Source organism: Melozone crissalis, unplaced genomic scaffold (genome assembly GCF_028551555.1).
Source record: "Melozone crissalis strain CALT ecotype California unplaced genomic scaffold, PUWL_Pcris_2 ptg000033l_1, whole genome shotgun sequence".
Classification (NCBI taxonomy): domain Eukaryota; kingdom Metazoa; phylum Chordata; class Aves; order Passeriformes; family Passerellidae; genus Melozone; species Melozone crissalis.
Window position 1 is genome coordinate 6,750,586 of NW_026535811.1, and position 25,717 is coordinate 6,776,302.

At 51.0% G+C, this 25,717-nt stretch overlaps 1 protein-coding gene across 1 annotated transcript in view; it reads right to left on the reverse strand.

The window, feature by feature from the left end:
- Positions 1-4,472: 4,472 nt before the first annotated feature.
- B4GALNT3 (beta-1,4-N-acetyl-galactosaminyltransferase 3) overlaps positions 4,473-25,717 on the reverse strand; it is a 58,217-nt gene continuing 36,972 nt past the window's right edge. The window contains exons 4-20 of the mRNA XM_054281786.1: positions 17,928-18,023; positions 17,324-17,414; positions 16,375-16,475; positions 15,934-16,001; positions 15,342-15,420; positions 14,879-14,945; positions 13,059-13,202; positions 12,554-12,663; positions 11,956-12,056; positions 11,255-11,331; positions 9,699-10,698; positions 8,296-8,594; positions 7,337-7,490; positions 6,588-6,660; positions 6,039-6,192; positions 5,352-5,478; positions 4,473-4,584 (exon numbers count right to left, since the gene is read on the reverse strand). Coding sequence (XP_054137761.1) covers positions 4,473-4,584; positions 5,352-5,478; positions 6,039-6,192; positions 6,588-6,660; positions 7,337-7,490; positions 8,296-8,594; positions 9,699-10,698; positions 11,255-11,331; positions 11,956-12,056; positions 12,554-12,663; positions 13,059-13,202; positions 14,879-14,945; positions 15,342-15,420; positions 15,934-16,001; positions 16,375-16,475; positions 17,324-17,414; positions 17,928-18,023 — 2,853 coding nt within the window. The remainder of the gene's footprint in view (positions 4,585-5,351; positions 5,479-6,038; positions 6,193-6,587; positions 6,661-7,336; positions 7,491-8,295; positions 8,595-9,698; positions 10,699-11,254; positions 11,332-11,955; positions 12,057-12,553; positions 12,664-13,058; positions 13,203-14,878; positions 14,946-15,341; positions 15,421-15,933; positions 16,002-16,374; positions 16,476-17,323; positions 17,415-17,927; positions 18,024-25,717) is intronic.

The window sequence follows — 25,717 nt, forward strand, 5'->3', positions numbered from 1 at the left end:
TCATGAGCAGATCTTAACTTCATCATTGTTTCAGAGAGCTACTGGATCAGGTATGGCAGCATGTGAGGCCTCATGAGCAGAGGGGGCTCCCTGCCACTCACCCCAGGCAAGCAATAGGCTGGCAGCACACTGGAATGCTCTCCTTCCATCTCCTTCAATATTAATAATTTCTTGTTATAGTGAAATCATACTCATCAGCAACCTTTGCTGCCTTCTCCCCTCTTTGTGTGTGACTCCCATTGCTGCCAAGCTTTTGAGACTCAAAGAAGGCAGAGTTGAAGCAAAGATAGGCCAAAATTGAATTCAAATAAGCAGCTGCTGTGAAAGACCTGACCTCCCATTTGCAAAGGTCTAGGCTCCCACCTGTGGTCTTCTCCAGGAACTGTCCTCTGCTGGCCAGGAGAGCCACTGTGTTTTCCATGTTCTCTTATCACATCACACTCATGCTTTGTTGGAATGTGTATTTGTCCATTGTTTCCACCTTGTTTCACATGATAAACCCATGTAGACAGGAGGAAAACTGTTTTGTTGCCATCCCATTTTTCTAGAGGAGACTGAAGCAGGGCTAACCTTGCCCCCTGCATCTCCCACCCACCCCTTGCAGCAGAGCTCTTGCTGAGAGTGATCTCTCTGGTACTGCCTGTGCTTTCAGCTAATGAAAACAGAGGAGCACACCTGCATTCCAGTTCCTGCTGCACAGGGATGCAGGTGCAAGTGAACACACAGACAGAAGAGAGCTCTTGTAGGAAGACAATGTATTTATAAAACACGAGGGAGAATCTGAATATCCCCCAGCTCCAACAGAGAGGTGGCCCAGGAGTCATCGTGAAGGCACAGAGCCACTTTAAGGCAGGTACAAGTCAGATTTTCAACACAAGGCATTTGTATCTAAAAAACAATCAACTTCAGACATTTGTAGGCAATGAGGAGAGATGTTCATGCCGGGCAAACAATAAGACAATGATGAAACAAATAACAATTTTCACACATTACACTTTGCTCAGATTAAAATCCAGCCCTTCTTCACTCCCTTGGTGACCTGCAAAGCAAACCTGAGCACCACACTCCAGCCCTGAGTACACAGCCACATTTGTAGGCAGGGCCACCTCACACTTGGTGGCTCAGACTCCCCAGCCTGGTCACATCCTGCCCTGGAGAAGGTCTCTGCAGCATTGTCCATCATCTCCCCAGCCACAGAGCTTCCGGAGCAGCTTGCTCCTGGCCTGATGCAAGGAAAATCCTCTGCAACTGCCTTCCTCCAGCTGTCCAGGCAGGACACAGCCAGGATGCACATGAAGGCCAGAAACTCCAGCACAGCTTCCTAAAAAGATCCTGGTGACAGAAATGTGACCAACTGTTGAGGGGAGTCAGCTTCCTGGGCATGTCCTTTCACTGCATAGCTGAGGGATCTGCTCCTGCTGTGCTTCCTGCTCTCCCCCTCTTTGTGACTCTCTCTGGGGGGAAAAACTGCAGCTTGCTCTGGAAGAGGGGCAGCAGCCTCAGAGAGCAGCCCAGAGCTGCTCCTGCAAGGTTTGGTCTCACCTCCCAGTGAGGTCTCTGAGCATGTGGGCTGGAAGAGTTTTTATTCCCATGGGCTCTCCAAGCTCCTCCATGGAGACTGCCAGCCAGTGCCAATTAACATTAATCACATTTACTACTTGCTTGGATACCAACTGAGTATTCCCACTGGAAGTGAAGAACATTTGGGATGGCAGCTTTGACAGTGGGCAAACTGGCCATTACAAAAGTGGACTGAAAACCAGGAACTCCTTACGTCTCCATCAAGGAGTCCTCACGAGGTAGTTCTGCTTACCACTGGCCTGGCTTACAAGGTGGGAAGGAAGGAGTACAGCCACAGCTGAAAAATGGGGGCAAAATCCTCAAATTCTGCTGGCAGTGCTGCACTGAGAGGAGCACTCTGCTGTCCAGCCCACTCTTTGCTGGCTGTCCTCTGTGGTGGGGAAGACTCATGGCATTTATGCCAAGTGAGTTACCTTCTGGAGGCACCTAATTCTTGCCAGATGGAAACCAGCTGCTAACTTTAGGTGCTGCAGAGCACATCCACAGCCAGAAGTGAAAGCACATGGTACAAATAACTCCTCCTCCCCATGCTTGACTTCCAGGCTGCCCCCAAATCCAGCATTTCTCCATGTGCAGAGCAGGCACCATGGTGTTCCCAGCTGCTGCTGCTACAGCCTGGCCATGTCCAGGCACTTGCCCTCCCCAGAGCCTCTCCCCATTCCAGAGGCATTGCGTGACACAGCCAGCCTGGACAGGCTGTGCAGGCACAGTCCTGGAGTCTGGAAAGCAGCTCACCTACACACTCGAGGAGCTGTGCCTGTGTCTGAGGGAAGCACAGGCTCTGACTTGCACTGGGAGCATGACTGACACTGCACATTCCAGGGAGAAACAGAGCTTATTGCAACATTGCATCACAGGGCTCTGGTCTCACAAACTCCTATAATACTTCAAAAAAAGAGAAAAAATTCAAAAAAAGTTTTGACTGTTGTCAGCCTCTTCCCTCTCACACCAACTGCCATGATTTAATTTCTTAGTATCTGTGTGGGTAAAGTATTTCCCCTAAACAGGAAGACAACTCTGTCTTGGGCTGCCTCTTCTGGGATATTCAGTGTCTCCATTCTGGCAAAGGCTCCATGGATTCAGAGACACAGCCATCTCCAGCTGCACACTGCACAGCAGAACTTTCTGGTATCTGGTTGCCTTTTTCTAAATCCATCACTCACAAAACCCAGACTGATGCAAACAGATGATCTGACATGATTCCTATCTCACATGCCAGAACTTGTATGTTCAGTTTTCTACTGCAGTAGCGGAACTTGATGGACTTGTCAAGCACCACAGACACAGTAATAAATGAATGCCTATTCTGAACTGGCATCTACTCCATCAGCAAAGAGCAAAAAAGGTCTAGTACCAGCCAGCTTTGCTTGTATTCTGCATACATCCATTACTTCTTCGCAGCAACTCCTCACAGAACTGAGCACCATGAGCAGCATCCTATGTCCCACTGTCCCCTCAAGCTTGAGCCTTGTTCAGCATGGTATGGGGACACTGAAGCTGCACTGTAAAGCACTGAGTGAGCTGGGATTTCTGGGTTTAAACAGCCTTCTAAAATGGTTACAGGGTAAAAAAATCTTGCATTAGCAGGAGTTTTAGGTGATGGGACTTCCCTGTAGCACCAGGCCAGCTGTGGGCTCTCTCCACAGTTCCTCCATCAGTGACAGCATGGGTTTGCCCATCCTTTTGTTCACTCAATGCTCTTTTGTCCTCACTGTTTGTCATACCCAGTGCATGTGCCAAGACCTGAGGCCACCTCCTCCGTACCAGGCCAGAGCTTCCAGGGCTGCTCCAGAGCTGAAGCACCAACACCTGGGTTGCTTCTCCAACCAAGAAGCCTGCTCTATACTTAAGAGTCAAACTATGACAAGACACAACTGTGAGGCCATAACTTATTAAATTAACTTTTAGATGCTGCATAAATGTACAGGAATCTCAGAGGATTCTGAGATCAGAAGACTCTGTCTCCTCTTCTGACAAATCACAATACTTCAACTAATAAAATATTGCCACTTCTTCCCTGCTAGGGTTTCCCTGATATTGTTAGGACAAACACATGTCTGTCAGATAAGGCTGCAAAGTTCCTCCTGAGATGCTCTGTTAGCTTCTCTGTATAGCCTCTCCACTACCCTCAGGCAGTGGGTCAATAATTTAGGTGGAATTGTAACATCACCCTTGCCAGCTCACCTAGCTACAGGCAAACATGGCTCCTCTAAGGGAAATGTATTGACAACTCCATCCACAGCCCATAATTTGCTGAACATGAACACAATTTTTCATAATGACCAAACTGAAAAGCACAGAGAAACATCCAAGCACCAGCAGCCTAAAGTGCTTATCAGCTCCTCTGCATCCAGATTTCCTTAAGTCAGCACATGGGCATGTGGGTGCAATATAGATCAGAGAACTTTGGTCTCCTGTCCAAAATAATGGGTACTGAAGAGAAGGCAAAGGAGAGGAAATGGGGACGGCTGTGGTTTCTTTTCTGTTTTTCTTTTCCATTCAAGTTTTGAAAGAGAAGCTGCGTCGCTCTAAACAAACCATTCAAGGCTTAGCTGGGATTTGTGTTTGCTTGGTGCAAGACACAACAGGAAGCACAGCACCTCTCCCACTGTACCTTCCAGCAGACTGCATGGCAGGAAATTCAAGTGTTTCCCTTGACACCTCTGCCACACGCCTTCCCAGCCACACGTGGATCCCGTGCCTCGCATGCGGCGGCTGACAAGAGCAGCTGCTGCTCCACCAGCCTGACCACCCTTCCCCAGCTGAGCCATGCCATCAGAGAGCTCTCTGGAGGCAGAGGAAGAGTTTGGGCACTCGGCTGCGTGCCCCAGTAAAGTGCACATCTGGATGAGATGGTGGACAGAGCTGCCAAACAGCTCTGGGGTTGGAGGCTACACTGGCGTCTTCAGCTGGCGCCGGTTCCACATGCCCCGCTTGGAGTGAAACCAGTGGAAGAAGTTCCTCAGGGAGAGACGCTCCACTTCCAGACCAGCCTGCAAGATCCTGGCAGACACAAGAGCAGACTTAGGGAAAATTTCATCACAAAGATACTGAGGGACTCAGCTCCGAGAAAACTCTTTAAGTTGTGTTGTTGATAAGGACTGCAAGCAAATGGGATAGTCCAGAATAGCTCAGGGGTATCCCATATCCATAAGCAGGAATTTAATGACACTTTCTGAGTGTTTATGTACTCTTGAACACAGAGCTAGTCAGGAGTGCCTGCATATGCCAAGATAGGTGGAAAGATGGGTGGCAGCACTGGATTGCAGTCAGCTGACAGAAAAGACAGGACAGGGCCCAAACCCTACAACTACAAAGCCAGAGGCTCAGGATTTGTGCATCCCTCATCACAAAATCCTCAGAAATTTTAACTCTGCCTCATAATCTTTAAATGCCTCTCCACCAGTTGGTCTTCAAGACTAAATGTTATATGGGAAATGTGAGGGATCATACTGCGCTCTGAGTGCTTGAAGAGGATAAAGTCTTCACAATCACCAGTGCCTTATCTGCAGGAGCCCAACCAGCAGTGTGGCTGGAAGGCAGCAGAAAACAGCTCTTCTCTTACCAGTGGCTGAAATGAAGTGTTTTGTGTCTCCTCACCTACTAGGTTTGAGGTCAGGATATGCTCAAACACTCTCCTTCACTGGCCAAGGTTATGGTGGCAGTAGTCATCTCAACCTCCTTAGAACCCCACTCCCATGATCATTGATTCTCCAGGATCTGATGGGCTTCCCCTCCTGAGCACCTGAACAATGACAGAGGATGCTTACCTGTCAAGGAGCTCCCAGTCCTCTCCTCCCCAGCGGTCCCGAAACTCTTTTGTGTTCATGCCTCCAATTTTGTCCAGGTCAGACTTGTATATGCCCAGGAGACCAAACCCATTCACCTCCCAGTAGCCTGAAGAGAGCACAAAAGAGGCACAGCTTTGTTGGGGTTTTGAACCACTGATGGCTCCAGCAGAGCTGCTGGAGTGAGACTCCAGCTACTTTAGCCAAATGTTGACACCAGGGAGTAAACTCAGCACCAAGGCAGAGCCAACCATGCCAACCAGCTTTGGGAACGAGAAAGGCTTGTGGACAGAGAGCATGGTCTGTCCTGTCAACTTGTTAGCAGGGCCTCTCACATCTCCTGTCTGGCAACACAATTCCTGGACTGTCTCAGCTTCCCAGGGCTGTCCCTGTGCCTAGGTGGCTCAGGATGGCCACCTCTGTCTAAAGGAAATCCTATGCTGTACCACTTTTGTCCCTCCATCTTGGCTTGGTTCCCTCACCCCTGGTCTACCAGCTCTCCTCAGGTCAGGCTGTGCCCCCTCAGAAAAGAGAGAGATGGACAGACAGGAACAAAGGATGGTTTTGGAAATACCTCAAGCTCCAGACCCTGGCAGTGCCAGAGGAACAACTGCAGAGGAGGCAGGCACTTCCTTCTTTCCCCATTTCCCAAAGTCTGAGCCCTCTTACCATCAGGCCACTGTGGGGACATCCCACAGTGCAGCCTCATGACCATGGGTGCAAAGGCCATCTTGCCTTCCACGCAGTGCTTCCTGATGGAATCGATGACTCCAGCTGGGAAGTGGATGTGGAGGTCACACAGGAAGACAATGCTGTGCGGGTCCTGAACCAATTGTACCGGTTGGGAAAAAAAAAACAGGTTGACTTTCAGTAAGTATTTATTGAGGGGCAGGAAGACAGAAATATGGAAGTCAAAATCTCATTGCTGCATCAGAAACTGAGATGCCAAGGGCTGGCAAAATGTCCATTGGCTGATCAATGATGAGTGTGAAATACCATGACTGTGACCTGGCAGAGCCAGCAGATGGACCAAGAACCAAACAGAGCACAGGCTCCTCAGAATAAAGAGACCCTTACTCTGGAAGGACAGGAAACACATCTACATTTGAACTGGTCTGCTAGGCTATTCCCTTCCCTAAAAACCAGCGTGTTCAGTACCAAAGCAACACCAGACACACACCACAAACTGCCCTGCCCACCCAAGCCCCCCAGACTCACCGTTATGAGGTCAATCCCCGCCTGCAGCCCAGCAGAACGCTCAAAATTCCCTGTCAGCTTCAGGTACCGATAGCTGGGGGTCAGAGAGGAAAGGGAATTTCAGTGGCACAGGAGGCACTGCAGGCAGCTCCACACAGCACTGGGCCATGGAGCTGCCCTTGCCCCGTGCACCCTCTGGAGCAGAGGAAACCTTTGCTGGGGGAGTGCACTGCTCCCTGTTCCAGTCTGCCCAGAGAATCTTGCCCCTGAAGAGAGCCTAGCAAAACTCTTCTCAGCTCTAGCCCAGCTCTGTCCTAGGACTAGACCTGGAAACCCCTGGCAGGTAACAGAAATGACCAGCCAAAACTGTTTCAGATCAGAGCAGGGTCATTCCAGCAAACAGAGGTCTCCATGCTCTCTGTCCCACTCAGAGCTTTCTTATAATTTCTGTCTTCCCCCTGACCCACCACTGAGAGACTTGCTTTCTCTTCTCTCTTGCAATCTTGAAAAAAAGAGACAAATTCAATAAATTTAGCTGAAAGACTACACCAGGTATTGCCTTACACTTTCCTATCAGTGCTCCATGCATATATGTGTATGCACATCATAACAAAAACACATTCTCGTGTACGTGCAGGGTGTGGATGGATGGTGTCTGTGGTGTTCCAGCTGCAGCAGGCTGTGGCTGGTCAACACACAGAGACTGCCAAATGTGCCATTTGCAGGCTTATGTGTGTGGGTGGCATTTTGTCACCAAGCAGTAGTCCCACCTGTGCAAGGTAGACCTTTTCAGAGCCTTCTCTACATCCATGTCGTCGCTGCTGTAGTCGGTGATGATGACGCTGAAGTGGAGATCCTTGGTGACTCGGAACAGCTCTTCCATGTCAGAGATGAACTGCAGCACCCAGCGTGCCTGGTTCTTCACTGGTTGTATTCCAACAGGGAGAGAAACAAAGCAAACTGATTTAAATGGTGGTGGTTTTTCTCAACACACAAGGCTTCTTGCCTTCCGTCAAACCTCAACAACCTTTCAGGGATGATGCAATGGGCCCAGGCTGAAAACCTGGACCACAGAGCCAAGGAATCAGTGTGGGTTCTTCCCCACCATGTGACAGGGGCTTTCTCTGAGCTTACAAGCCACGGCTGCTTGAGCCCTATCATATTTTTGAGGGTATTTAACTTGGAGAGAACAGAAATTGGAAGTGAACTATCGTATTTGCAGGGTGCCCTGTGGCAGGAAGGAATGATGCATCTGACTCCATGTTCTCAGAAGGCTAATTAATCATTTTCTGATACTATATTATTTTAAAGAATACTATACTATACTAAAGAATACAGGAAGGATACTTACACAATGCTAAAAAGATAATAATGAAAACTCGTGACTCTCTCCAGAGAGCTTGGGCCTGATTGGCCAATGAGTCAAAATAATTCACACCAGAAACCAATGAAACAACCACCTGCGGATAAACAATCCCCAAACGTATTCCACATGTGAGCACAACACAGGAGAAGCAAATGAGATAAAAGTTGTTTTCCTTTTTCTCTGAGGCTTCTCAGCTTCTCAGGAGAAAGATCCTGGGCAAAGGGATTTTTCCACAGAATGTGAATGTGACACTGACCCAAGTAAGATGGCTGAGGCTGGCTCAGACCCACTGTCCATGACTGCCCTCATGGGAACCACCCACTGTGCCACCCCTTGATGTCCTGGGAAGGCAGCTCCCCTTACCTGGCACCACGAAGTGAACCACAGCCTGGTGGTTCCAGGAAAACCCCTGGGGCCAGCACAGCTCCGGCTCGCTCGCCGCGGCCATCAGGCGCCGCCGGCGGCCCCACACCAGGTTCCTCATCCTCCTCTCGTCCTCCTCGTGGCTGCTGCTGCCCTGCCAGCCGCGCGCAAAGACGTACTCGGAGAGGCGGAGGCGGCGCCGGCCCTGCTCCAGCAGCTCCAGCTCCAGCAGGTAGCGGCTGCCCCGCATGCGGTCCTGCCGCTTCTCCACGTTCACGATGCGCTGCAGCTGGAAGCGCCTGCAGGGACACAGCTGCTGTGGGCACAACCTGGCCCTGTCCCTCCCCCAGCCCTGCTGGGCTCCTTCCTTCGGGCCAGCACAAGCCTTTCTGTCCCCAGCTCCCCCCTGCTTTGCTGCGCCGCTTCCAAAGTTCCATGGGAATGTGTAGCACCTGTTTCTCCTAAATCCACAAGAGTGTGGGATTAGACCTGGGATTCTGGCCAAGAGAGAAAATATTTGGCAAGAGAAATGAAATAAAGGTGACACAGAAAATAACAAATGTGTCTGAATGATTGTGTAGGGCTGGTAATAGCGAGTGTATTCAACACCACCTACAATGATTTTGGCACAAGGAGCATGTTTGGGCTGCTGAAACTGGCTCATGACACCTTATCAAACAGGAATATGGACTAGGACTGAGCAATTATACAGTAAAAACTGGCAGGGCTGTAGATTCAGAATGGCCAAAACTGGATGAAATGCCAGGTCATGCCCTTTCATATCATAGCAAGCATTTCTGTTATAAACCAGATGCTTGTAAATTAAAAATCCTGAGAAAATCTTGTGTGTGCTGGTCAGTTACACCTGGCTGTGACTGGTGTGACCCTGAAAATGCAAATGTGATCTTAATATGTAACATTAGGCCTAGTTCCAGCAGGGATTAGAAGCTAATAACACCCATTCCATAAAACATCCAGGATATTGGTCACTTATGTATGGGAAGATTAGCACCAACTGAAACTAGAAAAGACTGGTAAAAAAATTATAAAAATTAAGGCCAGCCCAACAGAAAGGTCAGGAGTTAAGACTGTTTAGCTTATTGAGGCTAGAGGAAGTGTGTCTGTTTCCCAGAAGGAAAACAGAAAGGTAAGTCTTGAGAAGAAAAAGAAACATACCAAGATCATGTAACAAAAGAGTACCAGCAAAAGCTGGTGCCATTTCTCAGGAAAAAGAAGTGTGCCTGAAGTCCAGTGTTTTACACAGATTCCTTGCCTGAAATCTTATTTACCACATCTAGTTCATCCTCTGATTCTCACCAGTTACTCACATAACACGTATTCCCCATGCAGCATGGTAAGCCAGCTCTGGGACAGTGCCCCTTGGTTTTCTCACTGCACCTTACCCTTTACTCCTCTGGTTGAGCTTCCTCAGGAAGACACGTGTAACTTCCAGGGCCTCCCTTTCTCTTAGCAGCAAATTTCCTGAGGTGTTGCACTTGAGGTCAATCCAGTCTGTGCGCAGCATATGGAAGTCCAGGTTGTTCATGCTGAAGGTCTGCTCCCAGTTCACTGCCTGGTCAAACACTGGTACATAATCAAAATCCTCCTCATCTTCCTCCTCTGGCTCCCCATCCACCTCTTCCTCCTCTGCTGCTCCTCCAGACTTGTCTTTCAAAGGAGATGCCACTTGTGCCTCTCCTTCACCCACATCCCCATCGCTGGCCACCTTCTGCTCAGCAATGTAGGACTGCACCTGGCTCAGCCACTGTGGCAGCCCGGGCTGCTGGCTGGGGCTGGCAGCACTCACTGCCTGTCTCCCAGCTTTGCCAGAGACTGGGATTCCTTTCCCAGCTGGCACGGTGCCTCCTGGCTGCAGCCTGTCCTTTGTGGTGCTGAGGTCTCCTCGAGGTCCTACCCTGCTGGGAATTGTGACCCCTGAGTCCCTGGGGTGGCCAAGAAACTGCTGCCTTTGAGACACAGGCCTAGAAGGAGGGACTGTCCTTCTGACAGGCACTCTCCCCTGGATGGCCCTGGCATGCTGCGCAGGGCTCTTGGAATTGTCTTTGACTCCAGCTTTCACACGGGGCCTCTTCGTTACTGGGTTTCCCTCTAGGCCAGGCAGGCTGAGGCTCTGGTTGGTAGAGGCCAGCATGGCTGATTTGATCCCAGACCTTTTTGTCCTCCTCCTCCTTATCTCCTCTCCTGCATCGTTCCCCGTGACCGCGAGGAGCCGGCGGCGCTCCCGGAGGGAATAGTCCTGGTGGATGTTGTCACTGCCCAGCACACTGCTGGGGACATTGCCTGCTGGCCCTGCCCTCCCTGTGCCAGCCTGCTCAGGGGCACTGGTGCTCTCCACGTCCTGCTCCTCGTACTGCAGCTCATCCAGGTTCCCCTCCTGGGACCCTGCGGGATGAATCAAAGTTACATCTCTGGCATCCTCCCGCTGCCTTCCCTGCCCTGCTCAGGCACCCACCAGGCAGGGGGGCAGCTCCTTCTCTCCTGCCTCCTCTCAGTGTTGTCTCTCCTGCCCAGAGGGACAGGGATGCTCTCCCATGTTGGAGCCATGCTCAGCCTCCTCAGCACTCACCGCTGCCAAAGGCTGTGGAGCTGTCTGGCTTTGCCCTCAGCTGTGTAGGGCAGGTGTGACCACAGGCTGCCACAATGCACACCTCTGGCTGGGCTACTCCTGCCCATGGTTTTGCTAGAATTGCCCCTCAGCTAAACCTGAGAGCTGTCATGTTGTCTACTGCAGCCCCACTGTTTGGTGAGGTCCCAACCTGCCCTTAAGGGAAGTTAAAGTGGCAGCAAAAGTCTCCTCCCAGACACAGCAATCTGGCAGGGAAAGGCTGAGACTTGCTTGGCATGGAAAGTCAACAGCTTCCTTCAGCTGGTGCTGCAAGACCACACACAAAAGTGACAGACAGAAGGATCCCCTGGGTTCTGACATTAGGGCTCCTACCTGGTTGCTCAGTCTTCTCTCCAGAGTCCAGGCTCTTCTCTGGCCGATCCATTTTCATGTACTTGTAAAATCCAAATCTGCAGAGAGAAGAGCAAAACACAAGTTTGATGAATATTCCTTTGCCCTTTCCTGGAAGAAGGCAAAAGATCCTGAGCACAGGGAAGCCATAATCAGCTATCTTACAGGGAAAGTGACCCTCTTTATCCTGCAAAAAAGTCCTCCTGGATGGCTGGGAGTCCTTGCACAAGGTGTCTGATTCCTGCAATAGGGAGCATGCAAGTAGCAGCTCCCTTGTGGGGTCACCACTGGGACCTGGGCACCAGTGAAGATGAGTGACATGCATTTCTTCCCCCAGAGAGATGCCTGGTGGTGGCCACAGCTTGGCTTTCACAGTGACAGCTATCAGGAGGCTCCAACCGCTTGCAGGCCAAGCTTGCAGGGAATACACAGACTGATGTAAGAGAACAAACATGCTCTGACTCAGCCACTGGGTTAACAGTGTAAGAAAAGCACTGGTAGTTTCCCCTGGAGACCTAAACATATTTTTACTTAAGTTATCAAAAGAAACTATAAATGCTTTAATGTTTTGCAAGACTTAAGGGATTTTTAAGAATTAAGTAGTGAGCATGAAATTCCACACCAATTCCAGCCTTCAAGCTTCTCCCCACCCTGCTAGTAACCCCAAATTCACAGCATGCTACCTTTCCAAATAATAAGGGTTTTCCTGGTAGAAGCATTTGTTGTCTTTCTCCATGTGGCTCAGGCGGGTGTAATCATTTGGGTAAACAAAGGATAGATGAACCTGTGAAGAGGAGAGAAAGACAAAGTGAAACTCTCCTAAATGCCAGGCATCAGTCACAAAGTGACCCAGACATAGCTGCAGGATAATCAGCAGGAGTTGCTCACTCTTTTTCTGTCCAGGAACAGGCTGTGAGAATGGAAGACAGAAGGAAGCATGCTGAGATATATGTATGTATGTATGTATGTATGTATGTGCCTTTTACCCTCTCCCTCAGCATCTGCCCACCTCTCTAACTGTGAGCTCAAGTCCTACAACAGAGTGAGAACTAACTGGGGGAGAGGTGGCCAAGCCCTCCTAAAGAGATGCCCATGGCCTTAGTAATCCACACATACTACAGTCCCCCCCATGGAGAATGAAACCCTCAGCCACTGTGAGACTCCCTGCAAAGGCAGGGCGGCCTTTGGCTAACACGGGGCCCCAGGCCCCATGGCTAACAGGATCTCTTCTTCCTCCTTGTGTGTCCCTGGGCAAGAATCAAGTTAAGAAGTCCAACTTACAAACTGGAGGCCCTGGTAGCGCTGCAGAGGAAATCCATTCACCAGGTAGCTGGGCTTGTAGGGGCAGTCGGGCAGGGCCCGGCGCACGCGGGACTTGCTGAGCAGAGGCACTGCAGGCAAGGAACACACAGGCAAGGGCTGCAGGAGGAGCCCTGCTGCAACCACCCACCAGCTCAGCTACTTCTGTCCCTGGGTTCTATTTATCCATGTGAAATATTAAGGGATAGATTAAACAAACCTTCCTGCACAGCTCAGCTCTTTACATTCCTTTAAGACGCTTACACAAAAATATGCTTGGGGATGTGGTTTGAGCTGGATACCAAGAAAGAGGAGCTGGCTTTAGTCTATGCTTTGTCTCCTACTCTGACTGATATTGTAGCTGTCCCTCTCTTTTACATCAGGAATAAAAAAGCATGGCCTGGATAACTGCAGTGCAGGACAATCCTTCCCAGCCGTGCTCCTGCACAGGCTGCAGTTACTCCCTCAGCTGCTTTCCAAGTCTCACCTTCATAAAGAGTGTCCCGGGGGTCAGGCTTCAGCATGTCAGCTGGGTGTACCCTGCTGCCGGCGCTGCCAGCAGCCCAGCTCCTGCCAGTGGCCAGCGTCTGTGGGATGTGCCCAACCTCATCCATCTTCAGAAGCGTCTCATCTGGAGACCAGAGAGAGAACACAAGGGGGAGACAGGGGCTAACTTGCTCCTTGTCCTAAAAAACACCTCTCTCCAGTGCCAGCCCTTTCCAAATGGCATTGCATCCCTGGCACCAATGCTGTTTCTGGCACAGGCAAAGGAAAGGCTCTGACCCAGAAATCTGGAGATAGAGAAGCTGTGGGGTGGGAACATGGCTTCCACTGAAAGCAAACACACACAGTGATGAGGAGTGGATGAAAATTACCTCCTGCCTTGGATACACCATCACTGAACAGGCTCCATGCTGGCAGGAACTCTGTATTGTTAGTATTAAGTTTCGTTTCAAAGGAGATGAAGAGAGATGAATGGGAGGAGAAACCTGAGGGGCAAAGGAAGGACCTTCAGGGGCTGAGGTGGATGTTACTCCAGAAAGGGAATGAAGCCCCACAGAAAGCCAAGAACAACAGGAAGCTCAAACTCAAAACTGGGTATTGGTTACATTTTTTCTTGGGTGCTGCCGTCACAGGGCTTCATGTCTCCATGGATCTTACCCTAAAATGAGGGGAATTGAATAAATATCCATGAAGGAAATGCAATATCCTGCCAAGAGCAGTGGTGTGCAGCTTTGGGGTGCTGAACTACATGGGACCTTAGAAAGAATGGGATGTCATGTAATAAAGCCAAAGGCTAATATGAACAAGGGAAAAAACTATGGGCAGAAGGCACAGATAAAAATGAGACTGCAGCACTGCACCTAAAAGTGAAGGGACCTTCTGGAATGTCAGCCTTCTATTCTACAGGTAATGAGTAAGAAGAAAAGAGCAGAAGGAAGAAGGATGAGGATGGAGGACCAAATGGAAAGCCTAGTCCTAGCCACAAGGGAGGTGTCAGAAAATGCAGCAGCAGGTTGTGATCCAAGACACAGCAAACAGATGCCTTGATTACATCAGGGAGTCTTCCATGCACAAAAGGGCTGCTATGAAAAAAAGCCCAGAAATGTTGGAAGGCAACAGCAGTAGACACGGAAAGGGGGAATGCTGGCAGAGGAAAGTCATGATGACAAAGCTGGGTATGGGTAAACAGGACTAAGGAGCTTCTTAACTGATAACACTATCACCTGATGTGCTAAGAAGGGTTTACAAAACAGGAGGGACTGGACTGGTGTGTTTGCAGCAATCCAACACCAACTCCAAGGGACTTGAGGCTGGGACAGAAGAAAGCAGCATCCCCCATCATTGCCAGTGTATCCTGTTGTGTTCAGGACCCAGAACGAAATCCCCTGAAGTGCTGGAGCAGTCCCTTCTCCCTGGTTGTGTCCAGCTGGCAGCACATCCCCACAGCTCCCATGTTTTGGGACTCGTGTTCCCCCTGGCTCTCAGCAAGCAATCTCCATCCTGTGTTACTCCCAATCCTCAACACTTCTCACCTTTGCAGATTCTCCTCTCTGCCCTTCCTCACGAGCTCTAGACTTCCCTGAAAAAATGCTCCAATCTTACTTCTGATTCTCCCATGTTTAATAATGAGTCACACTCTTGTCCAGAAGTCCTTCTCCTGAACTGTCCCCACCTTTTTCTCCCAATGATGTGTATGCCTGGTATTTTCCTGGCTAGACAATGATTCATGGTGAAACACTGGATGCTGATACATTTAGGAAGAATGGGGAGGTGCTTGGGAAAACTTGTGATGAAGATACTTACTAGCAAAAAGGGAGAGATATTGGGAGTCAATGACTTTGAACTTTGCTTCTGGATCATTCAGTCTCCACTGGAACAGAGAAACACGTTAAAATGAAGTACCTATGGAGTTAACCAAGGCTGAACAAAAGGAACACACAACCCCTACTAGGACTGAATTCACCCAGCAGCAAAAGACTGGGAATGAGCAGAGATCCCCCAGGACACATCCAACTAGGAAAGGCCAAAAAGCTGCAACAGACCCCAGGGAAGGCAGATCTATCCCACATAAGCAGAGTAAGGGGTCCTGACACATGGCCAGGACTACCTCACATAGAAGTAGGTAAGGGCTCTGCAAGGGTTAAGGGTTGAGCCACATCTCATGCAATGAGGAGCTGAGGCCAGGGAAAGGAGGGAAATGGTTACAAACATCACTCCTGAGCTCTGTGGGGACACATATAGGGGACCACCATTTCCACAGACTCACTGCTACTTCCACATGGTCTGTTCCTCTGTCATCCTGCTTGTGCAGCACCTCAAAGTAGTACCTGCCCTGGGCTGACAACCTGCCAAGAACAAGGTGTCTGTCACCAGGAGCATTAAGGAACATTTCTTAGCTTGTCAGTAGACAATGAGTGCAGAGCAACCACACCCCTGAAACAACCTAATTCTCAGGGTAGGCGGGGTTAGTGCTGCCAAGAAAATTTAGATCCTGCCAGTGAGATAGGCAGCTTCACCTATGCACCTGGAGCACTCCAGGTCCTTCCGAGTTAATTCTGAATAACTCCCTCTCAGTGTGGCCTGCTGGGTTTTGGCCTCTAGGAAACCTGGAGACAGGAAGCTTGGGATACAGTTCATATAGGGGAGCCTGGATGTGCTGGTGGTTGATTGCTGCAGGGAAGAAAAATCCAGTGTTGCATTCCTGCAGTAAATCAGCCAGGCTTTGGCAATACCCCAGAGTAATCCCTTTCTCTGTATTGCGAAACTCCTCAGGGCAAGCCTGAGTGCTTTTCCCTTATCCTTGTGATTTCCTGGTCATGTGCAGAGCTGGCTGGGACTGGGGGACTTTGCTCACTCACCTCACCATGTTTGACTTCTGGCTGTGAAATTTCCCAAACTCTCCTGGTGCCGTCCACTCCTTCCCTGTCTGTGAAGAGACAGAAAATGGCTCCAGTTAAGATGAGTTTCTCCCCTTGTTACTGCACTGACAATGGTAAAAAAGGAAAATTTAACTCCCTCTTCCCTCCAATTCCTCCTGGTAAGTCATCTGTGAAATTCATCACCTGTGGACAGATTTAAGTCCCTTAATTGTGAACAAGGGACTCCCAATAGCACTACCAAGAGGTAAATGGCTTAAGATATCACATGTCATACCCCATCTGGCATCTGTGCTGATGCTGTCTGTGGTTGGGCAGGGAAAGAAACCCGGGTAGTCCAAGGAAACAGCAAGTCAGGAAGGTCTCTGTTCCCACAGGAACATGAAAGCCTCGATGGGAGAAGCCATGCAGCATGCACTGTACCTTGCCTACGCTGGCCAGCAGCTGCACACCAGAGGGCTTTTCATCTGCACTCAGCCAGAACTCAGCGTTGTCATCTGCAGCAATGGCAAACTGAAACTCCCCTGTCGAGAGATGCAGGGAGTAAGTAGGGCTTTGGGGTAAGGGCTTGTGCACAGAACAGATCTTGCTCCTCTAAAATGCTGTCCTTACCCTTTTTCCCGGTGAGATCATCCTTCCCTTTTGATATTATCACCTTCCTGCCTTTGAACCTCTCTGCTAACTCTGCTGTGACTGAAAAGAAACTTTACAGATGCCACTGGTTCAGTGTCCCTCCTCCACTGGCTTCACCTGACATCTACCCTGGAAAGCTAAGAAGTCTGTGCAAAGCCTCCCCTGACATCCCTTTTGCTTCCAGAGCAAAACTGTGTGTGAGATGCAGTGTTTGGGGGGAGGAATGAGCCACACAGGGAGACTGAGGTTCACCCTTTGTCCAGGGTCACAGGGATGGCAGCTGCAGGCCAGTGACAGAGGCTGATGCCAGCAGGCTGCTCGGGGCAGAGGCATGCAGCTGGGGGACACAGATGTCACTGCTGTCAGATGGCATTCATGGCAAGCAGAAGGGACATCACTGATGTCACAGACAGTCCTGGCCATGCCAGGGATGGAGGCAAAGCTCAGGGATTGTTCATGGCCACATACGTGAATTCACAACAGCATTGTTATTTATCAACATTCCCATCTGCTTTCTCCTTTATCAACACTTCCCATCTGCTGTCTCCTGTGCTTCTCCTCACCAGGGAGAGGCAGACGTGCTTCCAGCCACACCACAGCCATGGCCAGTCACACACACCACCCACACAAGGGACCTGGTGTTGGAATTGCCAGGGTGAGGGCACCAGTGGTTCAGCACCAGGAGGGGAGGCAGGGGAAGGTGACAAGAGACACAAGTGAAGGCACTCAGAGCCCTCACCATCAGTGAAAGGATGCAGATAACCAAATATCCGGAGACCATAGTTGGTCCATTTTGGGGACACGGCCAACTTCTTCAGCATAGTTCTTGTCTGAAATGGAAGAAGAAAAAATTCATAGAAATAATTTTAGATGTGATAGGAAGAAGGGAAGAATCAAAAACCCTGGGACAGGTGGGCAGAGGGTTTTCTCTGAGAGGAGGATGGAGGCAGAGTGAAAGAGCCAACCGAGTAAGAAATGAGACGGAGCAGGTGCTGGTGAGAAGGGGATGCACTGAGATGGTGGGGACAGGACATGGCATGGAAGCCAATTGGAAGGAGAGCACCAAATACAGAGCTCCTTCAGCCTGTGTCTGAGCCCTGGCAGGCCAGCAGGTGTGAAATGACCCTCCACAGTGCAGCAGAAGGGCTGCTACCCTTGAACCCTTCTGAAAGCCTCCTGCTCCCTCAGGAGGGCAGAGGAGGTGGGTGAGAGGGAGGTGGTGGATTTTAACAAAAAGCAGGACAGAGAGGGAGGTATGGGTAGGACATGAAGGGAACAAGGGTGATCCACCAGGGAAGCAGAGCTGGGAAGTGCAGGACAGTAGATGCCATGGTCTTACTCACGTGAGGGAAGAGAGGGAAGTGCAGGTTTCTCCTGAGCTGCTCGATGGAGCTGCCACACCAGTCCTCAAACACGTGCAGGTTGGCCTGGCCCTGGAACTAGAAGGAAGAAGTGGGGCACCATGAACTGCTGCACCCAACCCCTGTGTCCCTCCTCTGCTCTCACAGCCCTGGCCACGGCCCCTGGAGTGCTTGGGACAGTGAAGAAAGATTCCTTTGCTATGATTGACTGGTCTGCAGGAGACATGGGTCCAGAGCACTGCTGCTCACCTGCTGAAGGTGTGGGGCTGGCACACCCACCTGAATGGCACCAGGGAACTGTGCTAATGCTTGGGACACCTCAGCTCCATGGCTGGGCTCTGCTCCATCAGGGAGGTGTTTCACCAGAGGGCTGTGCTCTGAGGCCATGGTGTGGAACACACAGCAACTCCCCATGATGTAACACCTTATGTTCTGAAACAAGGTGTTTTGGACTCCCTCACCATCTCAGGGCTATTTTCCTGACCTGAGGAAGAAGGGACACCCTAGGGAGGGGAGATGGCAGATCACCTTCTCAGAGCACGTCCTAGAGGTAAAGCTGATGGAAGATGGTGGGCACAGGGAGACAGAGGCCCAGCAGAGCAGGGAGCAGCAGCAGCGGCAGCTCAGTGGGCAGCACAGCCTCTATGTGTGTGCAGAGACACAGAAACACTGAGGGAGGTGGGGGTTCCAGCCTGGAGAGCACAGGAGGGTGTGAAGGGTGAGTACAGCTCCCTGCCAGGCAGCCAGCCCCATCAGGACAGGCTGCCACTGTCCAGCTGAGACCTGGAGCACAGCTGGGCTGGGAAAAGCTTGCTGGCCACTGTGGGACTTCAGCAACACACTCCTCAAAGGACAGATTTTTTTCTGTCAGAGCCACTCAGAAGGGAATCACTGTCTGCTCCCCAGCAAAGTCCAAGCTTTCTGCCTGCAGCCAGTGGAGCTGGATACTGAAACCCTCCTTGCAGCAGTGGCATCCAACAGTGAAGAATAAATAATCTGGAGACAGTACAAGCTACCTTAGATGGCAAAAGGCTGAAGAAAGGAATAGGTTGCCTTGGGACTGGGGAGGTTTTGCTGTGGCTGTCTTGCCTATATAAGGGCTGTGGGAGCAGGGCTGGGGAAACAGCCTGAACAGCACCCAAATGTCTACAGATGGCAGCAAATTCTTAGTTTTTGCTGGGGAGGCTCTAGCAGGACCAAAGCAGCACAGTGGAGGAGGGTCCAACCCTCTCTGTGCACTGCTGCCAGAGAAACTTCTTCACTGAGTTATTTTTCCCCGGATGGTGGGTTTGGGTGTGCTTTGAAATAAACTGTAGCTTGAAGGAAGGCTGTGAAGCAGATTTGGCTCCACAGCAGTGATGCTCCTTGCGAGCTGTGGATTTTCAGTTGTGCATGTGAAAACCATTCCTGTGTGCCAGGCAAAGCACATACACAACCACTGCTGCTCTGGAGTGGTCTCTCATCAGCCCCCTCTCACTGGTGTCCCCACTGCCAGGGCTTGATGGATGTCTGCAAGCCCATGATGTCCCCCACAAACATCTCTTCCTGCTCTGCTGACATCCATCAGCCTGGATTCTGCCCTCCAGACAGGAGGAAAAGCAGCGAGACAAAGTGGATGGAACTCCTCAGAGCAATGCACAGAATCAGAGTGGAGACAGACAGAGGGCTCAGGGTGATGGAGGCAGCCAAAAGAAACCTGGGACTCTGCAGGAACTTGTGATACAAATAAATCACTGCAAGCGTGACAAACACTGGATTGGAATTTAATTGCTGTGCAGTCCCGTGCCCCTGGGCCAAATCCAGCTTCACACCCAAGGGTCTTACACTGCTTTTCTCAGCCAAATCAAATAACGACAACTGCTGCTTCTTGTGGAACATGAAGTGAGAGGAACAGGCTGGGCTCCCACAGAGAATCACTGCCAGAAGCTGAGTCCTGTGGAAGTCTGCTGCTACTCACAAATGATTCTGGTTTTTTGGGATTTTTTTTTTTTTTTTGAGAACGGCTTGCACAGGGCAGGCAGCAGCTCAGAGCTCTATGAAACGTAGCACAACACTCCCACACTGTGGCCAGGCTGGCACTGCAGCTCACTGCTGCCAAAGACAGAGCCCGGGGATGATCTCAAAGCTCAGGACTGCAACGAAGCTGGGCTGGCTTTGACATGGGGCAGCCCAAATGCAACGCCAGATATTTATGAGGCAAATCCCAAAAGACTGGCTATGCTTGCTCAAGTGTTTGCAGAGTAAAACTTGGACCAGACCCACTGCGATACAAAACTTCACTGCAGTTTGGCAGTATTAGGGAGAGAGCAGCCTAATCAAAAATAAGGCAGACAGCACAGTACTAGGTACATCATCAATACTTACAGAGATAATTCCTGAGATTTCTAGCCCAACACTCCTACCTCCAAAGTTTTTACAAACCCTCCAGAGAGGAGATTCTGGCAGGAGTTAATGAGATCACCTTGCTTTCCTGCACTCACAACTACTAGAAATAATTACTGGTAAATAATAAGTATTTCTTGCATGCAATTTTAAAATATTTTCTAAATCAACAAATTTTCTCCTGAGTAAAGGCAGCTTAACTTAGTTTCTGTTTCCTCTTAAAAGGAAAAAAAGAACACTATTGACAGATAAGTGCTGGCTGCCCAAAGTGCTGCTTTGGGACTGAAAACTGAGCTAGGCTTTAATTTTAGGCCCCCACGAGTCATCAGCGTAGCAGCTGTTTTGAAACTCTATCACCTCTGTCCCTCCAACTCAATTCACAGCTGCCCATTACAGGCAGCTGAGAAATTCTTCTGTTTGCTATATGAGTAAAACATGCAACATGGTGTAAAAATCTCCTGCTTGGGGCTTTTGCAGATTGCAGTTATAGAGCAATTCATGTGCACAGAAATGTCAATGGATTTTCTAAAATATGGTTTTTAGAACATTATTCTAAAACATGGTTGATGCATTTGACTTCCCAGCTTAGCCTATGTTTGACTTCCTACCTGGCCCTGTTTTGCAAAAGCAAGTTTAGGACCTGGCAAGCAACAAGTTAAGTTTCCCCTCCTCCCCTTAAAAACATCAAAAATGTTTTTAAGGGTAGAAGGGAAAAACTCCCCTTAAAAACATTGAAAATTCTGCGTAGACTGATTTGGCCAGAACCAGGAACCATGAGTCTGAGCATTCAAAGGAGCTGGTTTTATGTGACCTTCCCATTTAGAGGGTTTCTCCTGCCCTAGAGACTTCTCCATCACCTTTCCCCAGTTGCTTATCACCCGGCTGAAATAGCAGCAGCGCATGATCCCAGCTCAGGCACACAACAGGCACAGGTCACACACCAAGGGCACCAGAACAGGCACAGTGAGTGTGCCCTGGAGCACACACAGCACAGTGTGAGTGTGCCCTGGAGCGCACACAGCACACTGTGAGGGTGCCCTGGAGCACACACAGCACAGTGTGAGTGTGCCCTGGAGCACACAGAGCACAGTGTGAGTGTGCCCTGGAGCCCACACAGCACACTGTGAGTGTGCCCTGGAGCACACACAGCACAGTGTGAGTGTGCCCTGGAGCACACACAGCACACTGTGAGGGTGCCCTGGAGCACACACAGCACAGTGTGAGTGTGCCCTGGAGCACACACAGCACACTGTGAGTGTGCCCTGGAGCACACACAGCACAGTGTGAGTGTGCCCTGAAGCGCACACAGCACAGTGTGAGTGTGCCCTGGAGCACACACAGCACACTGTGAGTGTGCCCTGGAGCGCACACAGCACACTGTGAGTGTGCCCTGGAGCACACACAGCACAGTGTGAGTGTGCCCTGGAGCACACACAGCACAGTGTGAGTGTGCCCTGGAGCACACACAGCACACTGTGAGTGTGCCCTGGAGCACACAGAGCACAGTGTGAGTGTGCCCTGGAGCACACACAGCACACTGTGAGTGTGCCCTGGAGCACACACAGCACAGTGTGAGTGTGCCCTGAAGCGCACACAGCACAGTGTGAGTGTGCCCTGAAGCGCACACAGCACAGTGTGACTGTGCCCTGGAGCACACAGCACAGTGTGAGTGTGCCCTGGAGCACACACAGCACAGTGTGAGTGTGCCCTGGAGCACACAGCACAGTGTGAGTGTGCCCTGGAGCACACACAGCACACTGTGAGGGTGCCCTGGAGCACACACAGCACAGTGTGAGTGTGCCCTGGAGCACACAGAGCAGTGTGACTGTGCCCTGGAGCACACACAGCACAGTGTGAGTGTGCCCTGGAGCACACAGAGCACACTGTGAGTGTGCCCTGGAGCACACAGAGCAGTGTGAGTGTGCCCTGGAGCACACAGAGCAGTGTGACTGTGCCCTGGAGCACACACAGCACAGTGTGAGTGTGCCCTGGAGCACACAGAGCAGTGTGAGGGTGCCCTGGAGCACACACAGCACACTGTGAGTGTGCCCTGGAGCACACACAGCACAGTGTAAGTGTGCCCTGGAGCACACACAGCACACTGTGAGTGTGCCCTGGAGCACACACAGCACAGTGTGAGTGTGCCCTGGAGCACACACAGCACACTGTGAGTGTGCCCTGGAGCACACAGAGCAGTGTGAGGGTGCCCTGGAGCACACACAGCACACTGTGAGTGTGCCCTGGAGCACACACAGCACAGTGTAAGTGTGCCCTGGAGCACACACAGCACAGTGTGAGTGTGCCCTGGAGCACACAGAGCAGTGTGAGGGTGCCCTGGAGCACACACAGCACAGTGTGAGTGTGCCCTGGAGCACACACAGCACACTGTGAGTGTGCCCTGGAGCACACAGAGCAGTGTGAGGGTGCCCTGGAGCACACACAGCACACTGTGAGTGTGCCCTGGAGCACACAGCACAGTGTGAGTGTGCCCTGGAGCGCACACAGCACAGTGTGAGTGTGCCCTGGAGCACACAGAGCAGTGTGAGGGTGCCCTGGAGCACACACAGCACACTGTGAGTGTGCCCTGGAGCACACACAGCACAGTGTAAGTGTGCCCTGGAGCACACACAGCACAGTGTGAGTGTGCCCTGGAGCACACAGAGCAGTGTGACTGTGCCCTGGAGCACACACAGCACAGTGTAAGTGTGCCCTGGAGCACACACAGCACAGTGTGAGTGTGCCCTGGAGCACACAGAGCAGTGTGACTGTGCCCTGGAGCACACACAGCACAGTGTGAGTGTGCCCTGGAGCACACACAGCACAGTGTGAGTGTGCCCTGGAGCGCACACAGCACAGTGTGAGTGTGTCCTGGAGCACACAGCTCCTTGTGCTGAGCAAGGAGCCCAGGGAAGAAAGATCTGGACAAGCAGCAAAGCTGAGAGAATTGCAGCAGCAGAGACACGACCTCCTGCCCTGTAACTGGAGCAGGATGGAGAGGAGAAGCTTTCCTAATTTAATCCTGGGCAGCTTTGGCATCACAGAAGCAAATCAGCTGCATAGCTGCACGCAGCCCAGGGAATGATAAACAGGGCACAGAGAGGGCCTGAGCCGCAGAAGAAAGGCGACATTGTGCTGCCAACCAGAAACTCCTGAGGTTGTGAGACTCTTCTGTCTCCTCAGAGTGGCTGGGGCCCCTCCTCCTGCCTGGCCCAGCTCCCCTGGCTGGGTGACACTGAGCAGCCAGCAGCTGGGCTTGGCAGCACGCTCTGCTGTGCTGGGCACTTGTGGGAATCCATCAAGACAAGTTAGCAGGACAGCCCCTGCGTGGATGGGCACGAGAGGACAGGGAAGGGACATCAGCAGAGACAGAGTGAGCAGCAACAGCTTTGTCTTTCAGTCCTCTCAGGAAAGGATGATGCTTCCTCTTGGGGCAGGTTTGGTAGCAGGACAACAGCCCAGCACCATCCTTTGGTTTTGTGCAGCACCTGTGCAACTGTACAGGTGTTACCTGTAAGGGGCTGTGCTCCTGAACATCCCTCACACCTCTCTGCAGAGAGAAGGCTGTGCAGGCATGAAGAAGGAATGGACATTTTAAATGCACCCCGGCACTGCCCAGACCTTTCTCGTCTCAGAGCTGAGCAGATGCCTTTGCAGAGGTCAATCAGAACAGCCTGGCTAAACCTTTCAGTCATTTTCTGAAAGTCCTGCCCACACCTACAGCAGTGTCAAATGCAGCTCTGCCCTGACAATAGCCAGGCAAGTTTCTGAATCAATGAAACAAAACACCCCGCACCTCTCCAGCCTGGGCAGGCAGTGTGTGATGCTGGGAGCTGGAAGACTTTGCTGTGGTGCCTGGAATTGACAGTAAGGGTAACAACCATCATGTGCACAGGCATCTTGAGGAACCAGGAGCAAGGGTGAACCCTCCTTTCCCCCAGGTGCCAGAGTAAAACTTCAATTTGGGATTTCCAACGAGCACACTTTCCTACATCATTATCCAAGGCTGAAGACTTAAGCTGCCTATCTCATATCCTGAAACTGAGAGAGGAAAACTGAAACCTGTCCTTTTTTGGCAATGCTGGCTGCCAGCTCACTCTGCAACTCTGTTAATTATTTATGTTTTTCAGGAATATGCCTCTCTATTAAAACAAAGCCCAGTTCCCTGAGCTGTGTGAGGCAACCTGGTGTCCCTCGCCCCAGGAATCAGGCTGCAATTAAGGTATTAGAGATGCTGTGGGAAGGGCACAATGGGATTACAGACCCAGGGTAATTAATTTGGGCAGAGTCACAGAAAAACTTAATCCCCAGGCTGGGAGAAATTTCAGCTGGTGTTTGGGAGGACAGCAAGCAGCTCTGTACAGAGCTGTGCCCACAGATCCCTCTCCACCTCCTGCAGCTGGCACTGGTGAAGCACTGGCCTCTGTTTGCAGTCAGGGGGACTCTGCTGACCCTCTGGGCACACACAGTGCTGCAGCAAGGGCAGGAAATTTTGCCTTATACAGCCAAAGAGAAAAGTGCCCAGGCCACAAACGCACCTCTAACCTGGCAAAGGCTCACTGCACACCAGAGCTGGCCACTCTCCAGATTCATTGCTCTGGGAAATCTCTAGACCCAGGCTCCAGACGGGACCAGCACTCCAGAGCCCATGCTCTAATGCAGAACAGATCAATGGCCTGATCTGGTTCTGGGCTCTGGAAGGTGGCTGATGCTGATGCTGCTGCTACTGCCAGGAAAGCCAAGGCTGCAGGCACCTGAACTGCTCCTTGATGTGGCTGGATGGATACACCCTCCCTCCATTACCAGATCTGGAGATCTGAGTGCAGGGCCTGCAGCCTGCTCCCTCTCCCCTGGGGACTCACAGAGGCTCCTTAATTTGTGCAGGTCTCTAATCACCTTGAGGAATTTAGTGAGCTGGCTGCATTAACTGAATGCCCCCTGGCTGGTGTCCCTCTCGTTAGAAGCAGGCTGCATTGCTCCCTTATCTGAAGGGGAATGATGAGATAAGGGAACAGGGGAGGAAAGAGTAATTGAGGCATGAAGGAAACAAAGGGAGTGTTTACCCCAGCCTGCAAGGGTCACCAGAGAGGGTCTCTGTTCATGGAAGAGCCACTGAAGTGGAGAACTCTCCACCTGTGACATGCAGAAAACCTTAATCCCCTTTTGGATGGCAAAAGCCAGAGCAAGAGCAGTGTGACACTTCTGCATGTATTTGCTCAATGAATGATTGGCCCTACACACCCCAGCCCTGAATAAACTTCACTTTTCAGGAAGGTAGAGGGCTGCTTGGAATTGTAGGTGGGTGCTTGGAGCCTTGAGGAGTTGTGGAGACAACAAATTACCTGGAATCCTGACACTCCAGTCTTTCCAGATGATTACTCAGGTCTGTAAGT